General features: G+C 43.9%; 1 protein-coding gene across 1 annotated transcript in view; it reads right to left on the bottom strand.

Moving 5' to 3' along the window:
- Positions 1–23122, bottom strand: part of cubn (cubilin (intrinsic factor-cobalamin receptor)) — a 457745-nt gene that overhangs the window by 181524 nt on the left and 253099 nt on the right. Inside the window, exons 38-43 of the mRNA XM_070880231.1 lie at positions 16253–16436; positions 10631–10805; positions 8314–8492; positions 6644–6850; positions 3589–3729; positions 649–830 (exon numbers count right to left, since the gene is read on the bottom strand). Of these exons, the coding sequence (XP_070736332.1) occupies positions 649–830; positions 3589–3729; positions 6644–6850; positions 8314–8492; positions 10631–10805; positions 16253–16436 (1068 nt within the window). The remainder of the gene's footprint in view (positions 1–648; positions 831–3588; positions 3730–6643; positions 6851–8313; positions 8493–10630; positions 10806–16252; positions 16437–23122) is intronic.

Genomic DNA, 23122 nt, shown 5'->3' on the forward strand with positions numbered 1-23122 from the left:
GCTCTCGTCTGTACCAGGTAAGAGCACTGCCCACCCATTTTGAGAATGGAAAATTGAGTTGCCTGGGTCTCGGAATAGGCGGTCAGTGAGTGGTAGGATTAAAAAAAAAATGTCTGCCTACCGCCCCATTTCTTAGTATGATCAAGGTGGTCGCCAGACAAAAATTGCTCCCAATAATTTGTGCAAACATAGACCCATCAGCAGGATTATGAAAGTTGTCCATAATCGATAGAGTCTGCCAAAACTTTGATCTAATGGAGCCAAATTTCTTTGATTTTGCACCCGGGGAGGGGTGGGGCGGAGCTAGGCCTATGCCGGCAATAGGTGCAGGCCAAATGATCCTATGTAAATGCGTCAGGGGGGACATTCCTGGCCTCCTACCTCAATTTCCTCTTCTCCTGTCAGTTGGTGTCCACAGTCTGGAGAATCGACGAGGTCCAAAGTGCAAACCAAAGAAAGATATACCAAATGTGTTCCTGGGCCATGTTAATTGCCTTAGATAGGCAATCCTGGCATTCATAGGCCTGCACAGGCTGAACCCCCACTTGTGTGCACTACTGCTGTCCATTTCCAGGGCAGGGAGGAGGAATTGGCCCTAATAACCCTTCCTGAGTTACTATTAGATGGTGTACTTCATTTTTGACTTACAGCAACATAATCATAGTTACAATGCTGATGTGCTTTCAAGCGAAGATCATTGAAGGTCAGTGTCACTCTGCGTCCAACTTGCACTGTGATTCTCCATTGACATTCACGACTGTCAGGGTAATGGTTTGGATAGTTTGGAGAGCTGATAGTTCCTGTATCTGCAGTCAATTCACCTCCACATTCTGTAACAACATTTACATCACTCAATTGCATTGCAACCCTAAGAAAAATTATCCTTCATCTCCATTCTATTAAGCATCCCACTTTTTCCTGTTCATGCATTTTTAATGCAGAACAATTATGTTTTCACTAATGATAATAATTATATTTTTCATTGTATTGAAAGAGACCTCAGCGCAGAGGTGGCTACACAAATGCATAATTACAAAAACATGCTTTGATTTTTTTCCTTTTTTATGTTCTTTTAAACAATGCCCCACAGTAAAGCTGTTTCAGTGAAGCAAACTTCAAGGATAACGCTAAAAATAAACCTATCAATTTGAAATAAAACAGAAAATGCTGGAAATGTTCTGCTGGTCAGCAACTGAAAGGGGAATAAATGATTATGGTCTGGGGTATAACCCTTTATTTGAATTAGGCTAATCTAGGCCGATGGGATTTTCTACAACATGCATGCTTCACAGTGTCGGAATCAATGGATTCACAGGTCTGGATATTAACAGGGGCGGGTTGCGAAGGTGTGTGGGGGGGGGGGGGTGTTGTTGGGGGTGGCGGACTTTCGGATGGGAAACTCCACAGCGTGCATGTTTTGTCCTTGATAGGTTTCCCCACCTGGAAGTCAGCCTGATTGACAGACTTGGCTTCCAGTCGAGAAGTGGGGGGGGGGGGCATATTCTAGAGCTGGCCACAAGATCGGTTAGGTCTGGTTCACAACCCAAGGGATCCAATCCCGGGGGTGGAGGGTCCAATCCCTGACCGCCGGGGGTTTCGATCCCAGGGGGTCCTATCCTCGACCCTGGAAGGGTGGGGGGGAGGTGGGGGGTGGGTGTCCAATCTCAGAAGGGAGTAACGATCTCAGACCCCAGGGAACGTGATCCCGAACAGGGTCCAATGCCTACCCCAGCTTGGGGGGCGGGGGTCCGATTCCGGAGGAAGGGCCGATACCAGACACCGGGGTTCTTTGTATGGGGGGGCGGGACGTTGTGGGGCAGGGAGGAAGCACTCCTGCTCCTCCTGGACCACAAGCAGTGCTGTAAAGGCAGTTACCCAAGGCCTGGGAAACCCGGCAGGCCACAGTTAAACCTGTAAAATCAGAGGCTGCCAGCCTCATTAAAATATTTAAATTGTCAACCCGCATCCTGGGAGTGGGTTGGCTGCCCGTCCCTTGTCCCGCCTCCTTTAAAACTGGAAGTGGGCAGGTTTGAGTTTTTTTTACATTTTAACCCCTGACCCGATCACAACCCACCCATGTTGGGCTGTTAAAATACAGCCCATTGGGGCAGAAATTGGCATGTGGTCCACTTGTTTCTCGATGCTTCAGCAGTGGGTTCAAGGATTTTGACCCAGCACCAATGTAGGAACAGGCGATGTATGTCCAAGTCAGGATAGTGTGTAACCTGGAGAAAAGGCACGACCATACACCTGTTGGCCTTCTCCTTCTGAGTGGTGGAGATCACGGGTGGAGGCCGTGAGTTTGGGAGGTGCTGCCGAAGAAGCCTTGGCAAGTTGTTGCTGTACATCCTGTAGATAGTACACAATGTAGCCATGGTACACCAGTGGTGGAGGGATTGGATGTTTAGTTTAGTCGATCAGGTGTCAATCAAGCGGAATGCTTTGTCCTAGATGGTGTCAAGCTTTTTGAGTGGTGTTGGAGTTGCACCCGTCCAGACAAGTGGAGAGTATTCCATCACACTCCTGACTTGTGCCTTGTAGGTGGTTGAGAGGCTTTGGGGAGTCAGGTGATGAGCCGCTCATTGCAGAATACCCAGCCTCAGATCTGCTGTTGTAGCCATGGCATTTATGTGGCTGGTGCAGTTAAATATCTGGTCAATGGTGATCCCCAGAAACTAGTTGATGGTGGGGGGATCCAGTGATGATAATGTTACTGAATGCCAAGGGGAGCAGGTTAGACTCTCTCTTGCTGGAAATGGTCATTGCTTGACATTTGCATACAGCAAATGTTACTTGACACTTATCAGCCCAAGTCTGGATGTTATCCATGTATTGCTGCATGCAAGCATGGACCAATTCATTATCTGAAAAATTGTGAATGGAACAGAACACTGTGCAAACATCAGCAAACAGCCCCAAGTCTGACTTTACAATTGAGGGAAGTCATTGATGAAGCAGCTGAAGATAGTTGGGCCTAAGACGTTGCCCTGACGAATTGCTGTGGTAAAGTCCTGGACTGATGATTGACTTCCAACAACCATCTTCTTTTGATTTCAGCCACTGGAGAGTATTTCCCCTGGAGAGTGATCCCCACTAACTTCAATTTATTAGGGCTCCTTGGTGCCATATTCGGTCAATTGTTTCCTTGATGTCAGCGGCAAGCACTCTTAGCTCATCTCTAGATTTCAGATCTTGTGTATATTTGGACCAAGGTTGTACAGAAGTCTGGAGTTGTGTGGTCCTGGCAGAACCCAAACTGCATATGGTACTGTTGACAACTTTTTCCATCACTTTGCTGATGATTGGGAGAATGCTGATAGGGTAGTAATTGGCTTGGTTGGATTTGTCCTGTTTTTTGTGGGCAGGATATTGTTGTATTGATGCCAGTGTTGTTGCTGCACTGGAACAACCTGGTGAAGGACACGCTATACTTGAACAAGGAGTATTTGTTGCTGATATTGATTGACAAACTGATATCCCATTCCCCAGCACTAACTTCTCACACCTTGAAGAACACAAAAACTTTAAAAAAATGTTGCAGATAGTTTGCATGTGCAACTCATTTAATTGTTTATTGGAGAAAACTACCTTCAATGCTGGCTTCAAACTGCAGTCTGAATCCTGATCCATTGACAGATGCGTCGCTGCTGAAGTGGATATAGGCTAAGCTGCCTGAAGTATCCATAGAACCAGGCAATATGCTACCACAGTGTCTTCCCAGCACACGGCCTGTATGAGTGAAACAGAGATCAGATACTACACCTTCGGCACTTTTAACATCAACCGGGGCCTGCTGCGCTGTTCAGGGTACAAGCTAATATTCTAATTAGAAATGCAAGAAATAGAACAGGCACATGAAATAATCAAAGATTAATGGATGTTTTCAACTTTAACCCCTTCCGTTTAGTGATTTTTAAATATGCTTCTGCTCGTTCTCAAAACACACAGTAAGGTTACAGCAGTCCACAACACAACGAGTATTTAGATAATTTTAGTATTTGTTTTACATTTCAGCATTTCTTCATTTCAAAATAAGTAACAGAAAAGCGCAACAGTGCATTGCATTAGCACTCTAGTGTGCCATGTCATTAAGTGTTCGGAAACAGTTTAAAGCCGACAGATCATCAAGATGTGAGTTCTCAGCCAATGCTGTCAGCGGGAGTTGGTTGGTAGAACCCAGGTTGGGTCACACTGGTCTATTTTCTCATGAATCTTAGTGCTTACATTAGGAGTTTTACTGGCACAAGACTCTCACAGCCTCTCGAAATAGTATAGAAAAAGAGGAACATTGTGCAAAGATGTGTGAATTTGGCTAACCTGGTAGCAATCTCATTTCTGAGTCAGAGGCTATGGATTAAAGCTGATTTTCATGGCTTCCACCACTTAGGAAACATGGCGGCGGTGCTCTGAAAATTTTAGGGCGGAATTTATCGACCACTAGTTCACGCTCCTGAGCTGCTGCCTGCATTTTTGTTTGAGCTTTCACATGGGCGCTCCAGGCACCTGCCTGTTTTAGGCAGCAGCCTACTTGTAACTTGCAAAGCAGGATCCTCTGATGCACACAGGATCACGATACAATTTTGAGGATTCAATGGGCAGCCTAACCAAGGAACTGCTGCAATCTGCTCCAAAACCTGGCAAGTTTCTGGTTTTAAAAAACATTCTTTTTTAAACAGATTTTTGTGGGGTTAGGAGACAAAAAAAATCTTCCCATCCATTACTGCCCCATCTACTCTCTCCCTACAGCTGCCTACCCAACTTTACACCCAGCTTCTGTGTCAGCTCCATGGAGGAGCTGTCAGATTTCCTGCCCCCTCCCCCAGACAACAAGGTTCCTGTGAACACTGATTTGCCGAAGATGTCAAGTGGCGTAATCGCACTGCCTATCTCCTGGTGGCCCCTGAACTTGAACACATAGTCCAGGCTGTCATTGCAGTGCAGGACTGAGGGGGTGCTGCATTGTCAGATGCGTCTTTCAGATGAGACATTAAAATGAGGCCCTGTCATCTATTCGGGTAGCTGTAAAACGACTTGAAGAAGAGCAGGAGAGATGTCCCCATATCTTGGTCAATATTTATTTCTCAACCAATACAACCAAAAATAGATTAGTTGCTGATAGAAAAATGGAAGAAACTGCAGAATATAGTCCCCAAAACACTGAGAAAAATCCTGTATAATCCGATAATTTTATGCAATAAAAATGTTATTTAATTTATTCAGTCACTTTACCCATTGGGCCAAATCATAATCGGGTAGAATGGTGGAATGTACGCCCAAAATGCTGGTAAATATCTAGGGCCTAAAATTACAGTCGGAGTTTCCTTCATATGAACGCCTCCGACCCGAGAAAAAATCTACGAATCTACCTGTTGGTCCTGCAGAAACGTAGGGTCCGGTCGGAAGTCTAGATTCACTGCGCAGCGCATGGGGTCACGCCTTCGAGGTACGTAAGTCCAAACTGGAGTCATGTGGGCCTGGACAACCAATCACAATGAAATATTCTCATTGATAATAATGGGAACTCCGTTTGTACGAGTTCCCATTGCTATCAATGAGAAAACCCCCTAAAACACCCAAACACAGCATACTAAATAAATAAAATACCTCACATATTTAAAATGAATTGAAATTAAATATCATTAATGTTTTTAAAAAAAATATTTGGGGGAATTTTTTTTTGTGTGTTTTAATAGTGTTAAAATAAACTTACCTTAATGGACAGGGTTTTTACTATAAAAATGTGAATTTAAATTTAATTTTTATATGTTTTAAAACTCTTACGCTGGTAAAACTAGGCTATGCGCCTGCTTTCACCAGGCTTAAAAGTTTGAAGGACATTCGCTGGGCATGAGTTGGGCAAATAGCCCAATCTATCCCGCGCGGATGTTCCTCTCCCGGGGATGTGGAGGATCTTTCAAGAGAAATCTTGACAGACCGGAAAAGCCAGTTTTCGGCGCATGCGCATCGCGCCCCAAAAAACGGCTTTTGCGAGGTCTCGCCGCTCTTCGTACGGACCCAGTGAGGCTGGAATTTTAGCCCCTGGTAACTGAAATGAATTTGACTTATTCAGCTGCCCTGTTTATTTCTCCTGAGGATCAACAACTGTAAATAAAGGTTTTCAATTTAATTGGTTTTCAAACTTACTAAAAGTATTTGCAAGATTGTCCATGACAAATCGACATGTATAACTTAATTGCGTTGTGATGTTAGATAACTAATTATGCCATGACATGCAAAAAATATACAGGAGTGGAGCATAAATGTGATGTTCTCAGGCGCAGCACTTTTACCAGGCATAGTTAGACCAGTGGCAGGTGCAAAAACCCAGGGGAAAAAACAGGACCTCCCAGCCACCATTCCAACAAAAACCATCAGTTTTACTTTCCTCTGCCTCAGGGCTACCAGGGTTAGTTGCTGAAAAGTGCTATTAACAAGACTTGGGATCACCAGCTCACAGCTGGGTGAATGCTACAAATCTGAGAGAGGAGTAAGAAATTATAGTTTATTTTAATTGGCATGTAAAATGATAATATAGGCAAGAGTTTCACAGTGCAACTTTAACATTACCCAATGAAATTAGAATTGGCTTCTGTTTTGTTAGTTCATACATGACAATTAAGACACTGATGTTTGTTATACTCACCACTTGCATTATACTCTCGAATTTCCACAAAGTCTTTGATACATTCAGGTGTGTTTTCCAGGTTGAATGCTTGAAAAGAAATGGTGAGATAATGGCCTGTGGGTCCCTTCAGGAACCATTCACATTGAGAATTGTCTGGGTAAGGTGAAGGATATCCAGGGCTCTGCAGAGATCCAAACTCTGCAGACACCATTCCACCACACACAGCTAAAGGTGATGGGGAGAAGGAAGGAAGAAACGTGTCTCTTTTAAGTGCTTTGTGATTATAATTCTTAATATGTATTTCTAAAAATAATTGACATATAAACTAAGAATTAATCCTCTTAACACCATGAGCTGCCGTTACAATATAAACATACACATCAGACTGTTGCAATTCAATGCAGAACTGATATTATAGATATCTGTTTCCACTTCACGTAGGTGATATCATTTCGACTATGGAGTGTAGTCACTGTTGTAATGTGAGAAACGTGGCAGCCAATTTGTGCACAGCAAGCTCCCACAAACAGCAATGTGATAATGACCAGACAAACTGTTTTCGTTATGTTGATTGAGGGATAAATATTGGCCAGCACACCAGGGATAATTCCCCTGCTCTTCTTCTAAATAGTGCCATGGGATCTTTTACGTCTCATCCGAAAGACGGCACCTCCGATAGTGCGGCATTCCTTCAGCACTGCACTGGAGTGTCAGCTTATATTTATGCGCTGGAGTGGGACTTGAACCCACAGCTGACAGTATAAAAGCCAAAAACTATCCCGGGACCTGGTTATGCTAAATCTAGGGCTTTTGTTGAAGTTTTCTCCATGGCCAGTTGGGGGTTGGAGTCTCTGACCACGAACATGGCCATCATCATAAGGGCGTAGGGCTGGGGGGAGGGGCTAAGAATGTTGGGAGTTTCCGTGCCCTGGGACTTCAGTAAAATTCTGTGCATTGTCAGTGGTTTGTCTGGCCAGATTATGCATATTTTCATGACCACTGATAATTGTGGGGACCAACTGGGGGTCTGTGCCAGGAACATGATCTAGAGTTCTGAGGTAAAGGGCAAATTGAAAAAAATAATAAAAGCAGCTCCCCTATAAAGGGGGTGGGGGTGGGAGACCCTAAGGTGAACCATATTATTATTTGAGGTTGCTGGCAGTCTTCAGCCAGACTTAGTGACCTCATCAGTGAGCAGAAACCTCAGGTACGCCCCTAGTGACCCAGATACCCATCACTGGCAGACAAATTAGGGGACCTCCCTCTGATCCTGAAGATCACCATGGGTCAGTGGCATTGGTTTCTGGTGGGTACATCATGGCACTTACTGCAAGATGCAACCCATTGCAGATTTTCAGAGCCTACACTTGGATTAGAAAAATTGTATTGCAAATTAAATCATTTAAAAATAAAGGAAATTGTTGCTTGTCATTCTGTACATTGTATACTGTAGATTTAACAAAGTTATGCTGCTGGCACGGGGCTTGGATGGCTGGGATCACATATTGCAAATTCAAGTGCAAAGGCCAATGAGTCCTGCAGGGTTTAGTATCCAATGAAACTGGGAATCAAAGATGCACAGCAACATATTTGCTCTCACATCCATTGAAGAATAAATTAATTATTAATTTCTCCCAGATAACATTCCATGACCACAGTTTTAAAGACAATTTAGAAAGTTACTGTACCTATTGAGTATTTAACTTTGAATCCCGCATGGTTCAAATGAGTGTCAGTTCGGAATCTCACATACATTACTGTGCCTGTAGATTTCTGGCGGGATGGCCTGGCAGATCCACAGAAGCGCCCAATTAGAGGAGCATTTGAAGTAGCTCCATCATGCAGCTCCAGGTAATCATACTTACATCTAGTACAGAAAATATCAGCCTTGTTAAACGTCTCTGTAAAGCACATAGGTTTTTTTTGTGTTGGTAAAAGTGTGCATTTTGCTCAGTGGAAAATTTTCATGATTAATATTTCTGACTGACCCAAGATATGTATGATGAAAATGAAGAATCGGAGCTCTCCTTAAGGCGCTTCTGGTTAAGGCAGTGAGTAGCTCAGCCATATAGACTAGGACTTTCCCAAGTTTGGGCTTTGGCCCATGCTAAATTACCTAATCTGAGGTAGTAGTGGAGAGCTACAATTGGCCTCAGAGCCTGTGTTAGGGGGCAAAGAATTGTCCAGTGTTTCCATAACTTATTGTTATCCAGTGACTCCCCGCTGCAAATGTGAAAATTGAGAACAGGATTGGGCTCAGCTGTGAGGTCCTTCGCAGTCAAGTAGCCTGCAGACACTCACCATCAAGAAAAATGGCAAAAACAGAAGGCAAATCAACCTTTTGAGCCTGTTCCACCATTTCGTTATCCAAGGCAGCTCTATCTCTTTAATCCCAAATTATGTACTCTCCATAATCCGTACTTAATAGCCTTAAACCCCCAAATTCCAGGGGGCCGAAATTGCCTACTGCCGGCGCACCTACCCTGTTTCAGATGTTTTTACTGCCTCAGTTGAGGTGGTGGCTTCTTGAGTGAAATTCCGCTCTTCGGCTTTTTTTTTTCAGCGACTCGGAAGTCGGTCATATTGGGGGTGGAAGTTTGTCGGTGAGTGGATGTTCGCACACTAGAGGGGCGAGTGTTGGGGGCGGGCGGACTGTTCTCCGCTGTCACTCATCAGCATAGCGCTGATGATGTCATCATGCTGGCGCGTCACTTAAAGGGGAGAGCCGCTGCCATTATTTAAGTTAGGTCCACTGGGCCACCAGGAGGTTTTTGGCCGGGCTAGCAGCCTGGTACCCAAGAGGGGGTGCCAGGCTGCCTGTTGGCGGCCCGGCCGAACCCGGGCGCATAATTGTCGGCCCAACATAGCAGTTGGCCAACAAAAATAATAAGATGGTGTCCCCGGCAGTAGGTCCTGCCCTTTAATGGCAGCCGCACTGCCATTTTGAGCACACTCTAAGCACGGTGCACTGACAGAAAAAGCTGTATGTGGCACCGAGCAGCAGGAGCAAGATTTGCTCGGCGGAATTTCGTGACCGCGGGTCGGGGGAGGAAACATCTGATGACGCACTTAGGACGGATCTGCAGCAGCAGAGTGGTAGTGGGGGAGCGGAATTTTCAAAATGGCGGCCATTCCACGATAAATCGGCGGCCATTCCACTACGCAGCGTGGCTGCTGATTTCCAGCAGGAACAGGCCTTAAGGGAAGGGGAAATTTCGGCCCCCAGGAGTCTTGCTCCTCCAGTAGAAATGCAGTGGAGCAGAACGCTTAGCTGCCCAGACACAAAGATGCAGTCCCCATCCAAAATCTTAGGGTTGGTGTTATTTGCATGTTTGGGCCGGTCCACTTCCGTAGATTTATATTGTACTGCTCTTCCTGTGTATCCTTATATTCTATTTGTTTTTTTTATTGATTTGTCACACTATTTGGGCATTCAAAGTGACATGGCTATTATTGTATGCAGGATTCCTTCTCGGTCTCCCTGTGATAATTTCATTCGATTCATAGTATATATATTATGCTCAATTTTTGATTTTTGTGCAATATTTCACATTTATTAGTGTCAAATTTAATTTACTATTTGCTTGACCATTTGCATAACCAATCTAAATCCTTTTGTAAACTTTTACCTGCATTCTCTGTCTATACTAATTTAGTATCAAGAAATCCTAACAGCCCTACAGTTGGTTTTGGTATCCAGGTCATTTGTGTAGATTAGAAACAATAAGGATTAATGAGAAAATACTTACTCAACACCGCCCCAGTATGACATTACACCTTTTACAATACTCTGTTTTAAAAGGAATTCTTAACCAATCTCAAGTTCTACCAACTGGCTCTTAAAATTCCAATCTGTACATTTTGTTAACTTGATTCAGTTCAAGTTCATGGCAATGAGCTATGACCAGATCAACAAATCATAATTTACATGAATAATTTACTGTAAATTATAAAAAATGACTGAGTGGAGTGTGAGGTTAATAAATTCACAAACATTGATCTTACGCAGGATGAGTTTCAATGTAGAATAGGTCGTCGAAATCAAGCTGAACTGCTTCACCATTTGGAACAGTGATAGTCCAGATACAGTCTATGTTTTCTGGATAATTGTTGGGGTAGCTCATTGAGGCAATGTATCCAACAGGGTCAGAATCAGAAACAAAAATGGTTCCACCACAGGCTACAAAAGAAAAAATAGGGTATTATTGCCTACTTCAAAATGAAAGAAAATCAATAACAAGGCTCAATTAACATGCTCTTTGGAGGATGCTGGTTAACAAAAATTCTACATTATAATGTTTGTGCAGTCAGAAATGTCCACGTGTAAAGAAGTATCTGTCTGGTATTGTTGTGTCCTTAGATACTCGAATAATGACTCCACGAGGCAATGTGTTGTACTTGAACTTGGGGAAGGACATTCTTGCTATTGAGGGAGTGCAGCGAAGCTTCACCAGACTGATTCCCGGGATGGCGGGACTGACATATCAAGAAAGACTGGATCAATTGGGCTTGTATTCACTGGAGTTCAGAAGAATGAGAGGGGATCTCATAGAAACATTTAAAATTCTGACGGGTTTAGACAGGTTAAATGCAGGAAGAATGTTCCCAATGTTGGGGAAGTCCAGAACCAAGGGTCACAGTCTAAGGATAAGGGGTAAGCGATTTAGGACCGAGATGAGGAGAAACTTCTTCACCCAGAGAGTGGTGAACCTGTGGAATTCTCTACCACAGAAAGTTGTTGAGGCCAATTCACTAAATATATTCAAAAAGGAGTTAGATGTAGTCCTTACTACTAAGGGGTTCAAGAGGTATGGCGAGAAAGCAGGAATGGGGTACTGAAGTTGCATGTTCAGCCATGAATTAATTGAATGGCGGTGCAGGCTCGAAGGGCCGAATGGCCTACTCCTGCACCTATTTTCTATGTTTCTATGAATGTTCAGTGCAGTGCTGCCAACAACACAGGCTCCTTCCGTCGCTTAAAGGAAGCCGCCAAGGTGCCACATAAAAAGTTACTGCATGAGATAAAAGTTCACGGGGTTGGGGGTAATATATTAACATGCATAGAGGATTGGCTAACTAACAGAAAACAGAGAGTCGAGATAAATGGGTCATTCTCTGGTTGGCAACCAGTAACTAGTGGGGTGCCGCACTAGTTACAATCTATACTAATGACTTGGAAGAAGGGACTGAGTGTGACGTAGCCAAGTTTGCTGACGATACAAAGATGGGAGAAAAAGCAATGTGTGAGGAGGACACAAAAAATCTGCAAAAGGACATAGTCAGGCTAAGTGAGTGGTAGACTGAGTATAATGTTGGAAAGGGTGAGGTCATGCACTTTGGCAGAAAAAAATCAAAGAGCAAGTTATTATTTAAATGGAGAAAGATTGTAAAGTGCCGCAGTACAGCGGGACCTGGGGGTACTTGTGCATGAAACACAAAAGGATAGTATGCAGGTACAGCAAGTGATCAGGAAGGCCAATGGTAAGTTGGCCTTTATTGCAAAGGGGATGGACTATAAAAACAGGGAAGTCTTGCTGCAGTTATACAAGTTATTTGTGAGGCCACACCTGGAATACTGCATGCAATTTTAGTTTCCATATTTACGAAAGGATATACTTGCTTTGGAGGCAGTTCAGAGAAGGTTCACTAGGTTGATTCCGGGGATGAGGGAGTTAACTTATGAGGAAAGGTTGAGTCGGTTGGGCCTCTACTCATTGGAATTCAGAAGAATGAGAGGCGATCTTATCGAAATGTATAAGATTATGAGGGGGCTTGACAAGGTGGATGCAGAGAGGATATTTCCACTGATGGGGGAGACTAGAACTAGAGGGCATGATCTTAGAATAAGAGGCCGCCCATTTAAAACTGAGATGAGGATGAATTTCTTCTCTCAGAGGGTTGTAAATCTGTGGAATTCACTGCCTCAGAGAGCTGTGGAAGCTGGGACATTGAATAAATTTAAGACAGAAATAGACAGTTTCTTAAATGATAAGGAGATAAGGGGTTATGGGGTACGGGCGGGGAAGTGTTGAGGCTAGGATCAGATCAGCCATGATCGTATTGAATGGCGGAGCAGGCTTGAGGGGCCGTATGACGTACTCCTATTCCTATTTCTTATGTTCTTATGTTCTTGTGTAATGATGGTTTGCAACATTCTTCTTCTTACTTCTATGGGCCAGGGGACCTGCGCGATTTCCATTAAAGCCCCAGTCACTCTCAGAGAGTGGAGGGCTGAGGCATCACGCAGCAATGCGCTATGAAAAACAATCAGCAGGCACCAGACTGGTGCGAAGAATAAAGTTTTCCCTACCTGACCACCACTGTCTTTAAATATCGCACCCCAACAGCCAGCTGAGGCAACAACGCCGCCTGCTGCTGCCGTTGCTGATGGCCAGCGGGCAGTGGGCGGGAGCGAATATCACATCCAGGGCGGTAACAGGGCGCTGCACACAATCTACGGGGCGCAAGAGCGAGGTGGTATGTGTTAGCGCCAGTGCAAAACCGCCAGGGAAGGTCACAGGCGTCAGTGAATTCACTACGCTCCATTACCATCCCCTGCAGGCGCTAAGGGGGGGCTTAAAGCAGTTGAATTTCTCCCCCAATGTTTTTGAATCACTTTAGTATGAAGGCAGCACTTAAAAAGTTCTTTAAAGTTTTACTCTCGAGATGCCCCTTTGCTGCAATCTTTAATTGCAATCATAACAGTTTGGGCTGCTATCATCCTGCATCCCATACTGGAACACACAGGGTTTTCACTAGAAATGTATCCTTAATGATTTAATCTATGAAATTGCGCTCAGAAATTCTCCAGTATTCAGAGTCAAACATCCTTTCATCATTTCTCTTCAAAGCTTTCTCAGATTACTTCACCATACAGTGATAGTGCACTACAGACCACTATTAGCTGACCAATTTTATTACACAGGAGGGTTCAGTGGATGAAAAGAGTCCTTGACTCAGAGAAAACAATCCATTACCCACTGGAGTTCCAGCAGTTCTCGAGTTACATCATCTCAGCTCTGCATGAAATGCTGTTTTGTTAATAACCAGACTGTTCTCTGTTTGTCCAGACAATGTCGTTTTTGTTGGTCTAATGTTTGTTAAAATGTTACTTTGACAGATCCTTGTCATACAACATAGGGCAACCCACAAGAATTCATAAAAACTTAAGCGAGCCAATAGTCACAATCAGGGTCACTGCTTCTCCACTTTTTTACATTCAGCGTCTTTGTTGTAATTAATTTATTCAGTTCTTACTCATAAGGAGATCATCTCATTAGAGCACAGCGATCTGTAAATGACAAGTTAGAGGCATGGCAATATGTCTTTCAAATGGATGCTCCTCACTTTGGCTTATAATTTCCTCCAATAGTTCGGTTTAATGAAAAATTAGTGGTCAGTATCAAATGTGAACCCAGCTTCATAATCACATTTTTGTTTTGCTAAAATTAGTGAACAAAGTAAAATATACCCCGATTGAATCATTGTTCTGCATTGTGATTGATTAAGAGGCGTACCAATGCTATTAGTTAGGAGCAGATCTTACATTGCAGGGTTAGTGATTTATACAGGTTTCAGCTTAAATAAAGACCTAATTATCTTTTAAAGGAATGGATTTAGACCTTCTTCTGGATCATGCTGAATGCAACCTTGCTTGATGCTGTGTATTTTTTTAACTAACTACATGTGGAGACCAGAAGGTGAGGCCTTGCTTATAGTTGACAGAAATCACCTCGTATGCATGTTCTGATCTTCAGGAACTGTTCATATGCTTGATAGCAACAGCCTTTAAATAAAGTATTTACATACATGCATTAAGTTAATTTGTGTCTGTTGAGGATAGCTAAATGGGGTAAAATTGCACTGTGCGTTAATAATCGTATTTTAATAGGTGTACTTACTTCTTTTAAATATATGCCAACCATACAGTGTGATTTCACCCCTAAAGTTTTTTTTATCTGGTGAACAACTATTATTTTACTATGAATTAACAATTTAAGGTTTGTATGATTTCAGATTGAAGATACTTGTGCCGATTTTGGCTCCAGTTGCATGTCATGTAAATGGTAAAGAGCTGGTGCAAATCCACCAGAATGAGAAAGTTATAACAGCACTCAATTTCCAATGATAAGCTCATTTTTAAAATTATTCATAGGTCCAGGTACAGACTTGAACAGGCATAGGGAACAGATTAGTCGTGGGAGTAGAAAATCATGTGTTACTAAAATTTTAAGGAATGGAGCCAATTAACAGATGGTGACACAAGAAACAAAAATTCAACAAGCCTTTGGAAAGCCTCAAAAGGCAGCTCATTTTATTCATCAGCCTTTCAGCCAAGGCTGCAGGGGCAGGGGATAATAAAAATTGGCAACACAAAAGAAGGAAAAGGAAGTCCAAGGTACAGGCAGGAGTCTGCAGACAAATGATGGGGCAGCCTACCTCCTGATCTCCTGTTTGATGGCTGCTGACGTGGAGGTAGTGCTACTCCGTTATTCCAATGCCATAGGTCAGCACTACAGCATGCCTACAAGGAGGTCATCAAGTTTTAGGTTGTAGATGGCTGTTCCTATCTTTGGCTATGCCAGTCCTATACTACATGATAGTTACAGGTTTCATTGTAGCAGATGGCATGAGTCTGCATCTCTACTCAACCAGGCAACCCAATCAGACAGTTCCCCCACAATCAATGTCAGGTATGTGTGTCGGGACCTGCCGAATAATGGTTGGTGCCATCTTGGCAGCTGCCATCAATCAGGCTATGTTGACTCTTGATCACTTTGGCATGTCTTCCTTCATACAGTGCAAATCAAAGCATGACATACTGTGGCTGGAGTACTTCCAAGGAAACATCCAACATCATGGATAGTCAGGCATTCACATAGTTTAGTGATTCCATCAAGTCTGCAATCCCAGCTTCTAGGAGCACTAATTGTCTGCCACAAGCAAGTTATTTTTAGCTCTATCAGCAGATGTGGCTGTATGGGTCTTTTTCAGCATCTCTGATGCAGTCTGACCTCCTTTTCTTCCAGACACATCAGATAGAAGGATTCTATTGGCACCAACCAATTGGTGCCAGTAATGGTACTGGGGTAAAAAATAATTTAGAACAACTGCCACAAAAGCTCATGAGAACCCAAGTGCCAGTAGGAAAAACATTTTAAATCCCAAATGTCTAGTAATGCCCTAAAAATACATAACTTTATATTACAGTGCTCTCTAAATGAACTGTTTCTTAGCAACCCTGGATGTCCGATTTCCTGGACACTACACTTGTCTACACTGCAAATCTAGCACGTTTGCACATTGGGAAATTGCATACAGCTACCCTTCCCCCATTTCCATATTTTTAAAGAGAGGCCACTTGTTTCGAATAGGAGCTTTGCCACCTGTGCCAAAGCTGAATGCAAGCTTAAATGGGGTGCAGAACAGATAGTCTGCTCTCTGCTGAATCGCACGCTCCGTTCTACCCCAGTTGCATCTGTTTCTGGGATGTAACAGAGATTATAATCAACCCAACAGCTGAAAATATTTGAAAATAAATTGCTGGCACTGTAATGTACTGAATGAAACACATATGTAGATAATTCTGAGTATTTCCTAATCTCAAATGCCTGCTCATCCACTCACCAAGGTTTGAAGCATCATAAGAGAACTTGAACCCTTGGCCCTCATTATTTCCATCAGAAATGAAGTGCACAAAGAGCTGATTGTCTGTAGTATGCATTGTGGAAGGAGGGTTCCCACCACAATAGTGTCCATTTCCACCATGGGAGGTCAACGGTGGGGAAGACGCATCAGGTCCATTCTTTAACTAGAACGGAAAATAACAATGAAAAGATTAGAGGCTTCAGTTAAAAAGGAAATATCAAAAGTACAAAACTTTTTAACCTTGAACCAGAACAAGCAAAATGCCCCTCCCAAGAAATTGTTCCAAACTGCAATTTCATAAGATGATCACATAATTTTCTTTCCCGTTATTTCTCAAGTTATGGCACTCCCACCATGAGTTGCTGGATAGATGGCAGATGATCCAGATGAACTGAGGCCAATTGTAGAGCACCTACCACTACCTGGCTGCGATCACCTGACTTGGCACAGACTGGGGATGGGACCTACCACCTGTCTGGTCTGTATTGCTCAGCTACTTATTATTAAAGATGAAATAGCAGCGCATTTGGAAAGCAGTGACAGGATCAGTGCAAGTCAGCATGGACTTATGAAAGGGAAATCATGCTTGACAAATCTTCTAGAATTTTTTGAGGATGTAACGAGCAGAGTGGACAGGGGAGAACCAGTGGATGTGGCGTATTTGGACTTTCAAGAGATTTTTGACAAGGTCCCACACAAGAGATTGGTGTGCAAAATTAAAGCACATGTTATTAATGTATTAATAAAGAACTGGTTGACAGACAAGAAGCAGAGAGTCGGGATAAACGGATCCTTTTCAGAATGGCAGGCAGTGACTAGTGGGGTGCCGCAGGGCTCAGTGCTGAGACCCCAGCTATTTACAACTTACATCAATGATTTCGATGAAGGAATTGAGTGTAATATCTCCAAGTTTGCGGATGACACTAAGCTGGGTGGCGGTGTGAGCTGTGAGGAGAATGCTAAGAGGCTGCAGGGTGACTTGGACAGGTCAGGTGAGTGGGCAAATGCATGGCACATGCAGTATAATGTGGATAAATGTGAGATTATCCACTTTGGTGGCAAAAACACGAAGGCAGAATATTATCTGAATGGCGGCAGATTAGGAAAAGGGGAGGTGCGACGAGACCTGGATGTCATGGTACATCAGTCATTGAAAGTTGGCATGCAGGTACAGCAGGCGGTGAAGAAGGCAAATGGCATGTTGGCCTTCATAGCTAGGGGATTTGAGTATAGGAGCAGGGAGATCTTACTGCAGTTGTATAGGGCCTTGGTAAGGCCACACCTGGAATATTGTGTTCAGTTTTGGTCTCCTAATCTGAGGAAGGACGTTCTTGCTATTGAGGGAGTGCAGCGAAGGTTCACCAGACTGATTCCAGGGATGGCTGGACTGACATATGAGGAGAGACTGGATCGACTGGGCTTGTATTCACTGGAGTTTAGAAGAATGAGAGGGGATCTCATAGAAACATATAAAATACTGATGGGACTGGACAGGTTAGATGCAGGAAGAATGTTCCCGATGTCGGGGAAGTCCAGAACCAGGGGATACAGTCTAAGGATAAGGGGTAAGCCATTTAGCACCGAGATGAGGAGAAACTTCTTCACTCAGAGAGTTGTTAACCTGTGGAATTCTCTGCCACAGAAGGTTGTTGATGCCAGTTCGTTGGATATATTCAAAAGGGAGTTAGATATGGCCCTTATGACTAAAGAGATCAAGGGGTATGGAGAGAAAGCAGGAAAGGGGTACTGAGGTGATGATCAGCCATGATCTTATTGAATGGTGGTGCAGGCTCGAATGGTCGAATGGCCGACTCCTGCACCTATTTTCTATGTTTCTATGTTACTGAATACACTTACTGAGCCCTCAGGAGTGACTGGCAATCAAAACGTTAATTAAAAATCTCACCTTTTGACTCGAGTATAGAATTAGGGGGATGGTTAATATTATCTCAAACTTAAAGTAACGAAATTAGATGATGACACAGACTTTTTTCAAAACTTTAGTTAACAGTAAAAGTACAGCCTATGCCAATGATCAGGGCAAAAGTTCAAACAAATTCGTGTGTAAAATGACTTCTGCTGGTTTTTATGTTAAGCCTGATCTTTTGCATCGATTCAACAAAACCTCTGCCATTTATTAACACAGCCCCACCCCCATGCAAAAGCCTAGAGAAAGCGTGTTTCCTGCATTTACACCAGCTTTTATTGGGAAGTAAATTTATGCCCAAAATCTTAAGCACGCAGGGCAGAAAGTCATATTTCAGGGGGTGGAATTGCCGCTTTGGGCGCAATCAGCGAATTGTGGCCAAAATTGTGCTCGTTTTGAGATACGCTTTTCTTCAAAGTTCCGCTCAAACTCATTTGCATATCGCGAAATGTAAACTCTGCCATGAACCAGCGCAAGGGCAACGTTTTAGAATTTAATTTTTTGCTTTAAAAATATTCCGTGATGTATTTAAGAGCAGTAACTTGGTGCAGTTTGATTAATACAGTTGAATATGTGTTTATCAAAAAATATAAGCATTTTTAATGAGTGTCTTGTCCACCACCTCTAAGTAACCCAATTTTAAGTAACTGAAAATGGTTTTAAAAAACTATACAGAACCATTTGCTGGTCATATTGGTGTATAGTAGTCAGTTTCTTATTAAAAAAAATATATTCAAAAGCTTTTAGAATATGCCTATTAACGTCCTTGCACCTAAAAAAAAAAGGCTTAATTTTAAGAGCCTCCTCAAAAGCCCACAAATGGGTGCAATTAGTTGAAACTCGCAATGGTGATTAATTCAATCTGGGGGCATGACCAATTTTGTGGGTGGGGCCAGCTTCTAGTGTAATCCTTTTTAAACTAGTGCAAAAGATCGTGGAAACTCAATTTGTGGTGGAGGTATTTCAGCTAGAAATTTCATGATCTTTTGTGCTGGTTTGGCCAATTTTGGCTGAAAAAATAGCGCAATCCATCGGAAACTCCAGGCCCTGGTGTTTTATGGAGATCTTTTAAATGTTTTTTTTTGTTGAGACCTGCATTTTATTTCCTGTAACTTCAAATGCATTTTATAGCATCAGAATAAGTCACACTGAAAATTGTAAAGCTTCCACAATTGAATTTTTACATAGAATTACATAGAATAAACAGCACAGAAACAGGCCATTTGGCCCAACCTGTCGATATTGCTGTTTATGCTCCAGTGAAGCCTCCTCCCATTCTTTCTCATCTAACTCTCTCAGCAAAACTCTCTATTCCCTTCTCCCTCATATGCTTGTCTAGCCTCTCATGAAGTGCTTCTATGCTATTTGCCTCAACCACTCCCTGTGGTAGCGAGTTCTACATTCGCATTATTCTCAAGGTAAAGAAGTTTCTTCTGAATTATCTATTTGATTTCTTGATGACTATCTTATATTGATGGCCTCTAGTTTGATTTCTTCAACTATTTTCATGCAAAAAGTGAGACTTAAAGAAGGAATATGGTGTAAGTTGCATCGGGTTTCACTCGTGTATCCTGATTTCTAGTTGTTTGCATGTTTTTTTATTTTTTAGCTTATGCTAATGAGGTTGGCAGGAAATTCTGGTCGAAGTATCAGTCGGCAAGATTGGCATAGAAACCAACGTAAATGTTATTTGTTATTTATGTTGAACAGTACCTGTTTCTGTATTCTGCGAGTTATTTCTTCTCTTTCAGCTCTCTCCACATGCCGCATTAGTCAGCAAGAAGGTGAACAGGTTTCCTGCTCACAGGTAATTGACAATGGCATTATTGATGTGCCTCCCTTAGGAGTGGGATCTCGCTTTTTCTCAGAGCTTCTCCCAGACATTTTGGGTAATATCAGGAACTCGGCATGTGGAAGCTTGTAGGAGAGACTCTGCAGCCGACTAATCTATAGCCCTTTAATGCATGAAGGAGCAATACCAATTTTTATCAACAACGGTCATTTTCCAATTATTATTAAAGATTAGTCTTTTTGAGCATTGTGGAAGCATTTGATGCTCCAAATAACAAGATAGCAGTGATATCCTTTCCTGAAATAAATACTAAGTTGGTTTAGCGTTCTCTTATCTAATCTGAAGGACAGATTTTTATCGTCCTTCTTTGCCTAAGTGCAAGTCAGGCGGTGCACGTCCGACGTGCACTCTTGTATGACCTGTCCTGAATTCACCTGTATTTGTGAGTTCAGGTCATCTGCACAGAACGAATGCACCAGGCACAAGCTTGCACCTTGGCAAGGCTTTACGCCTGCAAGCAGGGATGGAAATCCAACCGCTATTGCAAACCTGAGAAGTCTGTAGCAGCAGTAAAGGCTTTGGGGTCCTCTGACTGCAGTTTTCATACACTCGGCATTGAGACTCGAGGTGCTCAGTGTAAAGTCCTGTCTCTGCAGTACGGATTCACACGAGGCACATACTGAAGTCAAGGTCACTCAGGACCTGCACCTTTATTACACAGCTCTCGAATGCCACACTTGCCTGAGACCTGTTCTTATATACCTGTCTGGGACAGGTATCCAGTGTCTCCTGCAAGTGCACCCCTGGTGGTAAGGTAAGCTTGTGGTTACAGGTCATCTCTAGTTACAGTCATGTAGAGCATGGTAAGATACAGTTATGCACAGTAGTGTGAGATACATGACATCACACTCCCCCAAGATTTTTATTGTCTTTATAGGTTCAGTCTCTCAGGTAGTCTATGCTCTCGCGTGGAGCGTCTTAGTTGTGGTTCAGTTGTTTGCCTTGGTGCCTGTTTTTCTTTCGGTGTGATTGCTGGTATCTCGCCTGGGCTGTCTGTTGGGATTGCCCTTTCCTCAGGTTGTTCCCTCTGTCTGTCCACCAGGTGTGGTGTGAGTTCCACATTGTAGTCTGCCTCTGGTTCAGCAGTGTTGTTGGTAAATCTACTTTTGACTTGGTCTACATGCTTCCAGCAGGTTTGGCCATTGTCCATTTGTACCACCAGTAGCCTGTTTCCTTCCTTGCCTGTTACTGTCCCTGCAAGCCATTTGGGACCCCTGCCATAGTTTAGCACAAACACGTTGTCCCCTATCTCATTCCACCTCCCCCTCAAATTTCGGTCATGGTACTCGGTTAGCTTACGGCGCTTTGCCTCAACGATTTCATGCATGTCTGGGAGGATTAATGAGAGCCTTGTCTTTAAGGTCTGTTTCATTAATAGCTGCGCGGTGGGTACTTCAGTCAATGAATGCGGACGAGATCTGTATGCCAGCAGCAGTCGCGACAGGCGGCCCTGCAGCGTGGGACCTTGGATTTTGAGCATGCCTTGTTTAATGATCTGTACTGCTCTCTCCACCTGGCCGTTGGAGGCCGGCTTGAACAGTGCCGTCTTAACGTGATTTATGCCGTGGTCACTTATAAATCTTGGAATTCTGCGCTGGTGAAGCACGGACCATTGTCACTGACCAATATGTCAGGAATGCCGTGCGTTGCGAACATGGTTCCAAGGCTCACCACAGTGGTGGAGGTGGTGCTCGAGTTTAAAATGGTGCATTCAATCCACTTAGAAAATGCATCTACAACTACGAGGAACATTTTGCCCATGAATGGGCCCGCATAGTCTACGTGCACTGGCGACCATGGTTTGGTGGGCCAGGGGCTCAGGGGGGGCCTCCCTGGGGGCATTACTGAGTTGGGCACAAATGGTGCACCGTCGGACGCTGAGCTCCAAGTCCGCATCAATGCCAGGCCACCAGACGTGGGATCTGGCTACGGCCTTCATGAGAATGATCCCTGGATGCTCGCGGTGGAGCTCCCGGACAAATGCCTCTCTGCCCCACATCAGGCAGTCTGCTTGTAGTGACAGCTCATGCATTCGCCTATGGAAAGGTTTGATCTCCTCGGGGCAGGCATCGTGAGCCTCTGCCCAGTCACCAGTTAAGACACATCTTTTTACTAGGGATAACGTGGGGTCGCTGGTCATCCAGGCTCTGATTTGGCGAGCCGTCATGTGCGAACCTGTGGACTCAAAGGCATTGATTGCCATGACTATCTCACAGTCCTGTTCATCAGACCCTTCCGTGGTCGCCAGGGGTAGCCTGCTAAGCGCGTCGGCACAGTTGTCTGTGCCTGGTCTGTGCCTTATTGTGTAGTCATAAGACGCCAGCATGAGTGCCCACCGTTGAATGTGCGCCGAGGCATTGGCGTTTATTGCCTTGCTCTCGGATAGTAGGGACGTGAGGGGCTTGTGGTCGGTTTCTAATGCGAACTTGGCCCCAAAAAGGTATTGGTGCATCTTTTTGACACTGTACACGCATGCGAGCGCCTCCTTCTCCACCATTCCGTACCCGCGCTCCGCCCGCGAAAGTGACCTGGAGGCATAAGCTATGGGTTGTAATTTACCTGCACTATTGACTTGTTGTAAAATGCACCCGACCCCGTACGCTGACGCATCACATGTGAGAACTAGCTTTTTACCTGGATCAAGGAAAGCCAAAACACTGTTGGAACACAGAAGGTTGCATGCCTTATTGAAGGCACGTTCCTGGGCGTCCCCCCAAAACCAATTGCACCCCTTTCTGAGTAGTACATGGAGAGGCTCCAGCAGCAGGCTTAAGTTCTGCATAAAGTTCCCAAAGTAATTGAGTAGCCCGAGAAAGGCGCGCAGTTCTGAGACATTCCGGGGCCTGGGTGCCAGGCGAATTGCTTTGGTTTTGGACTCTGTTGGGCGGATTCCATCAGCGGCAATCCTTCTGCCCAAAAATTCAACCTCGGGTGCGAGAAACAGGCACTTGGATTTCTTAACTCTTAGGCCTACCCGATCCAACCGCTTTAGTACTTCCTCCAAATTACAGATATGGGAGTCGGTGTCCCTGCCCGTGATAAGTATGTCGTCTTGAAATACAACCGTCCC

Source organism: Pristiophorus japonicus, chromosome 5 (genome assembly GCF_044704955.1).
Source record: "Pristiophorus japonicus isolate sPriJap1 chromosome 5, sPriJap1.hap1, whole genome shotgun sequence".
In the NCBI taxonomy this organism is placed as follows: Eukaryota; Metazoa; Chordata; class Chondrichthyes; family Pristiophoridae; genus Pristiophorus; species Pristiophorus japonicus.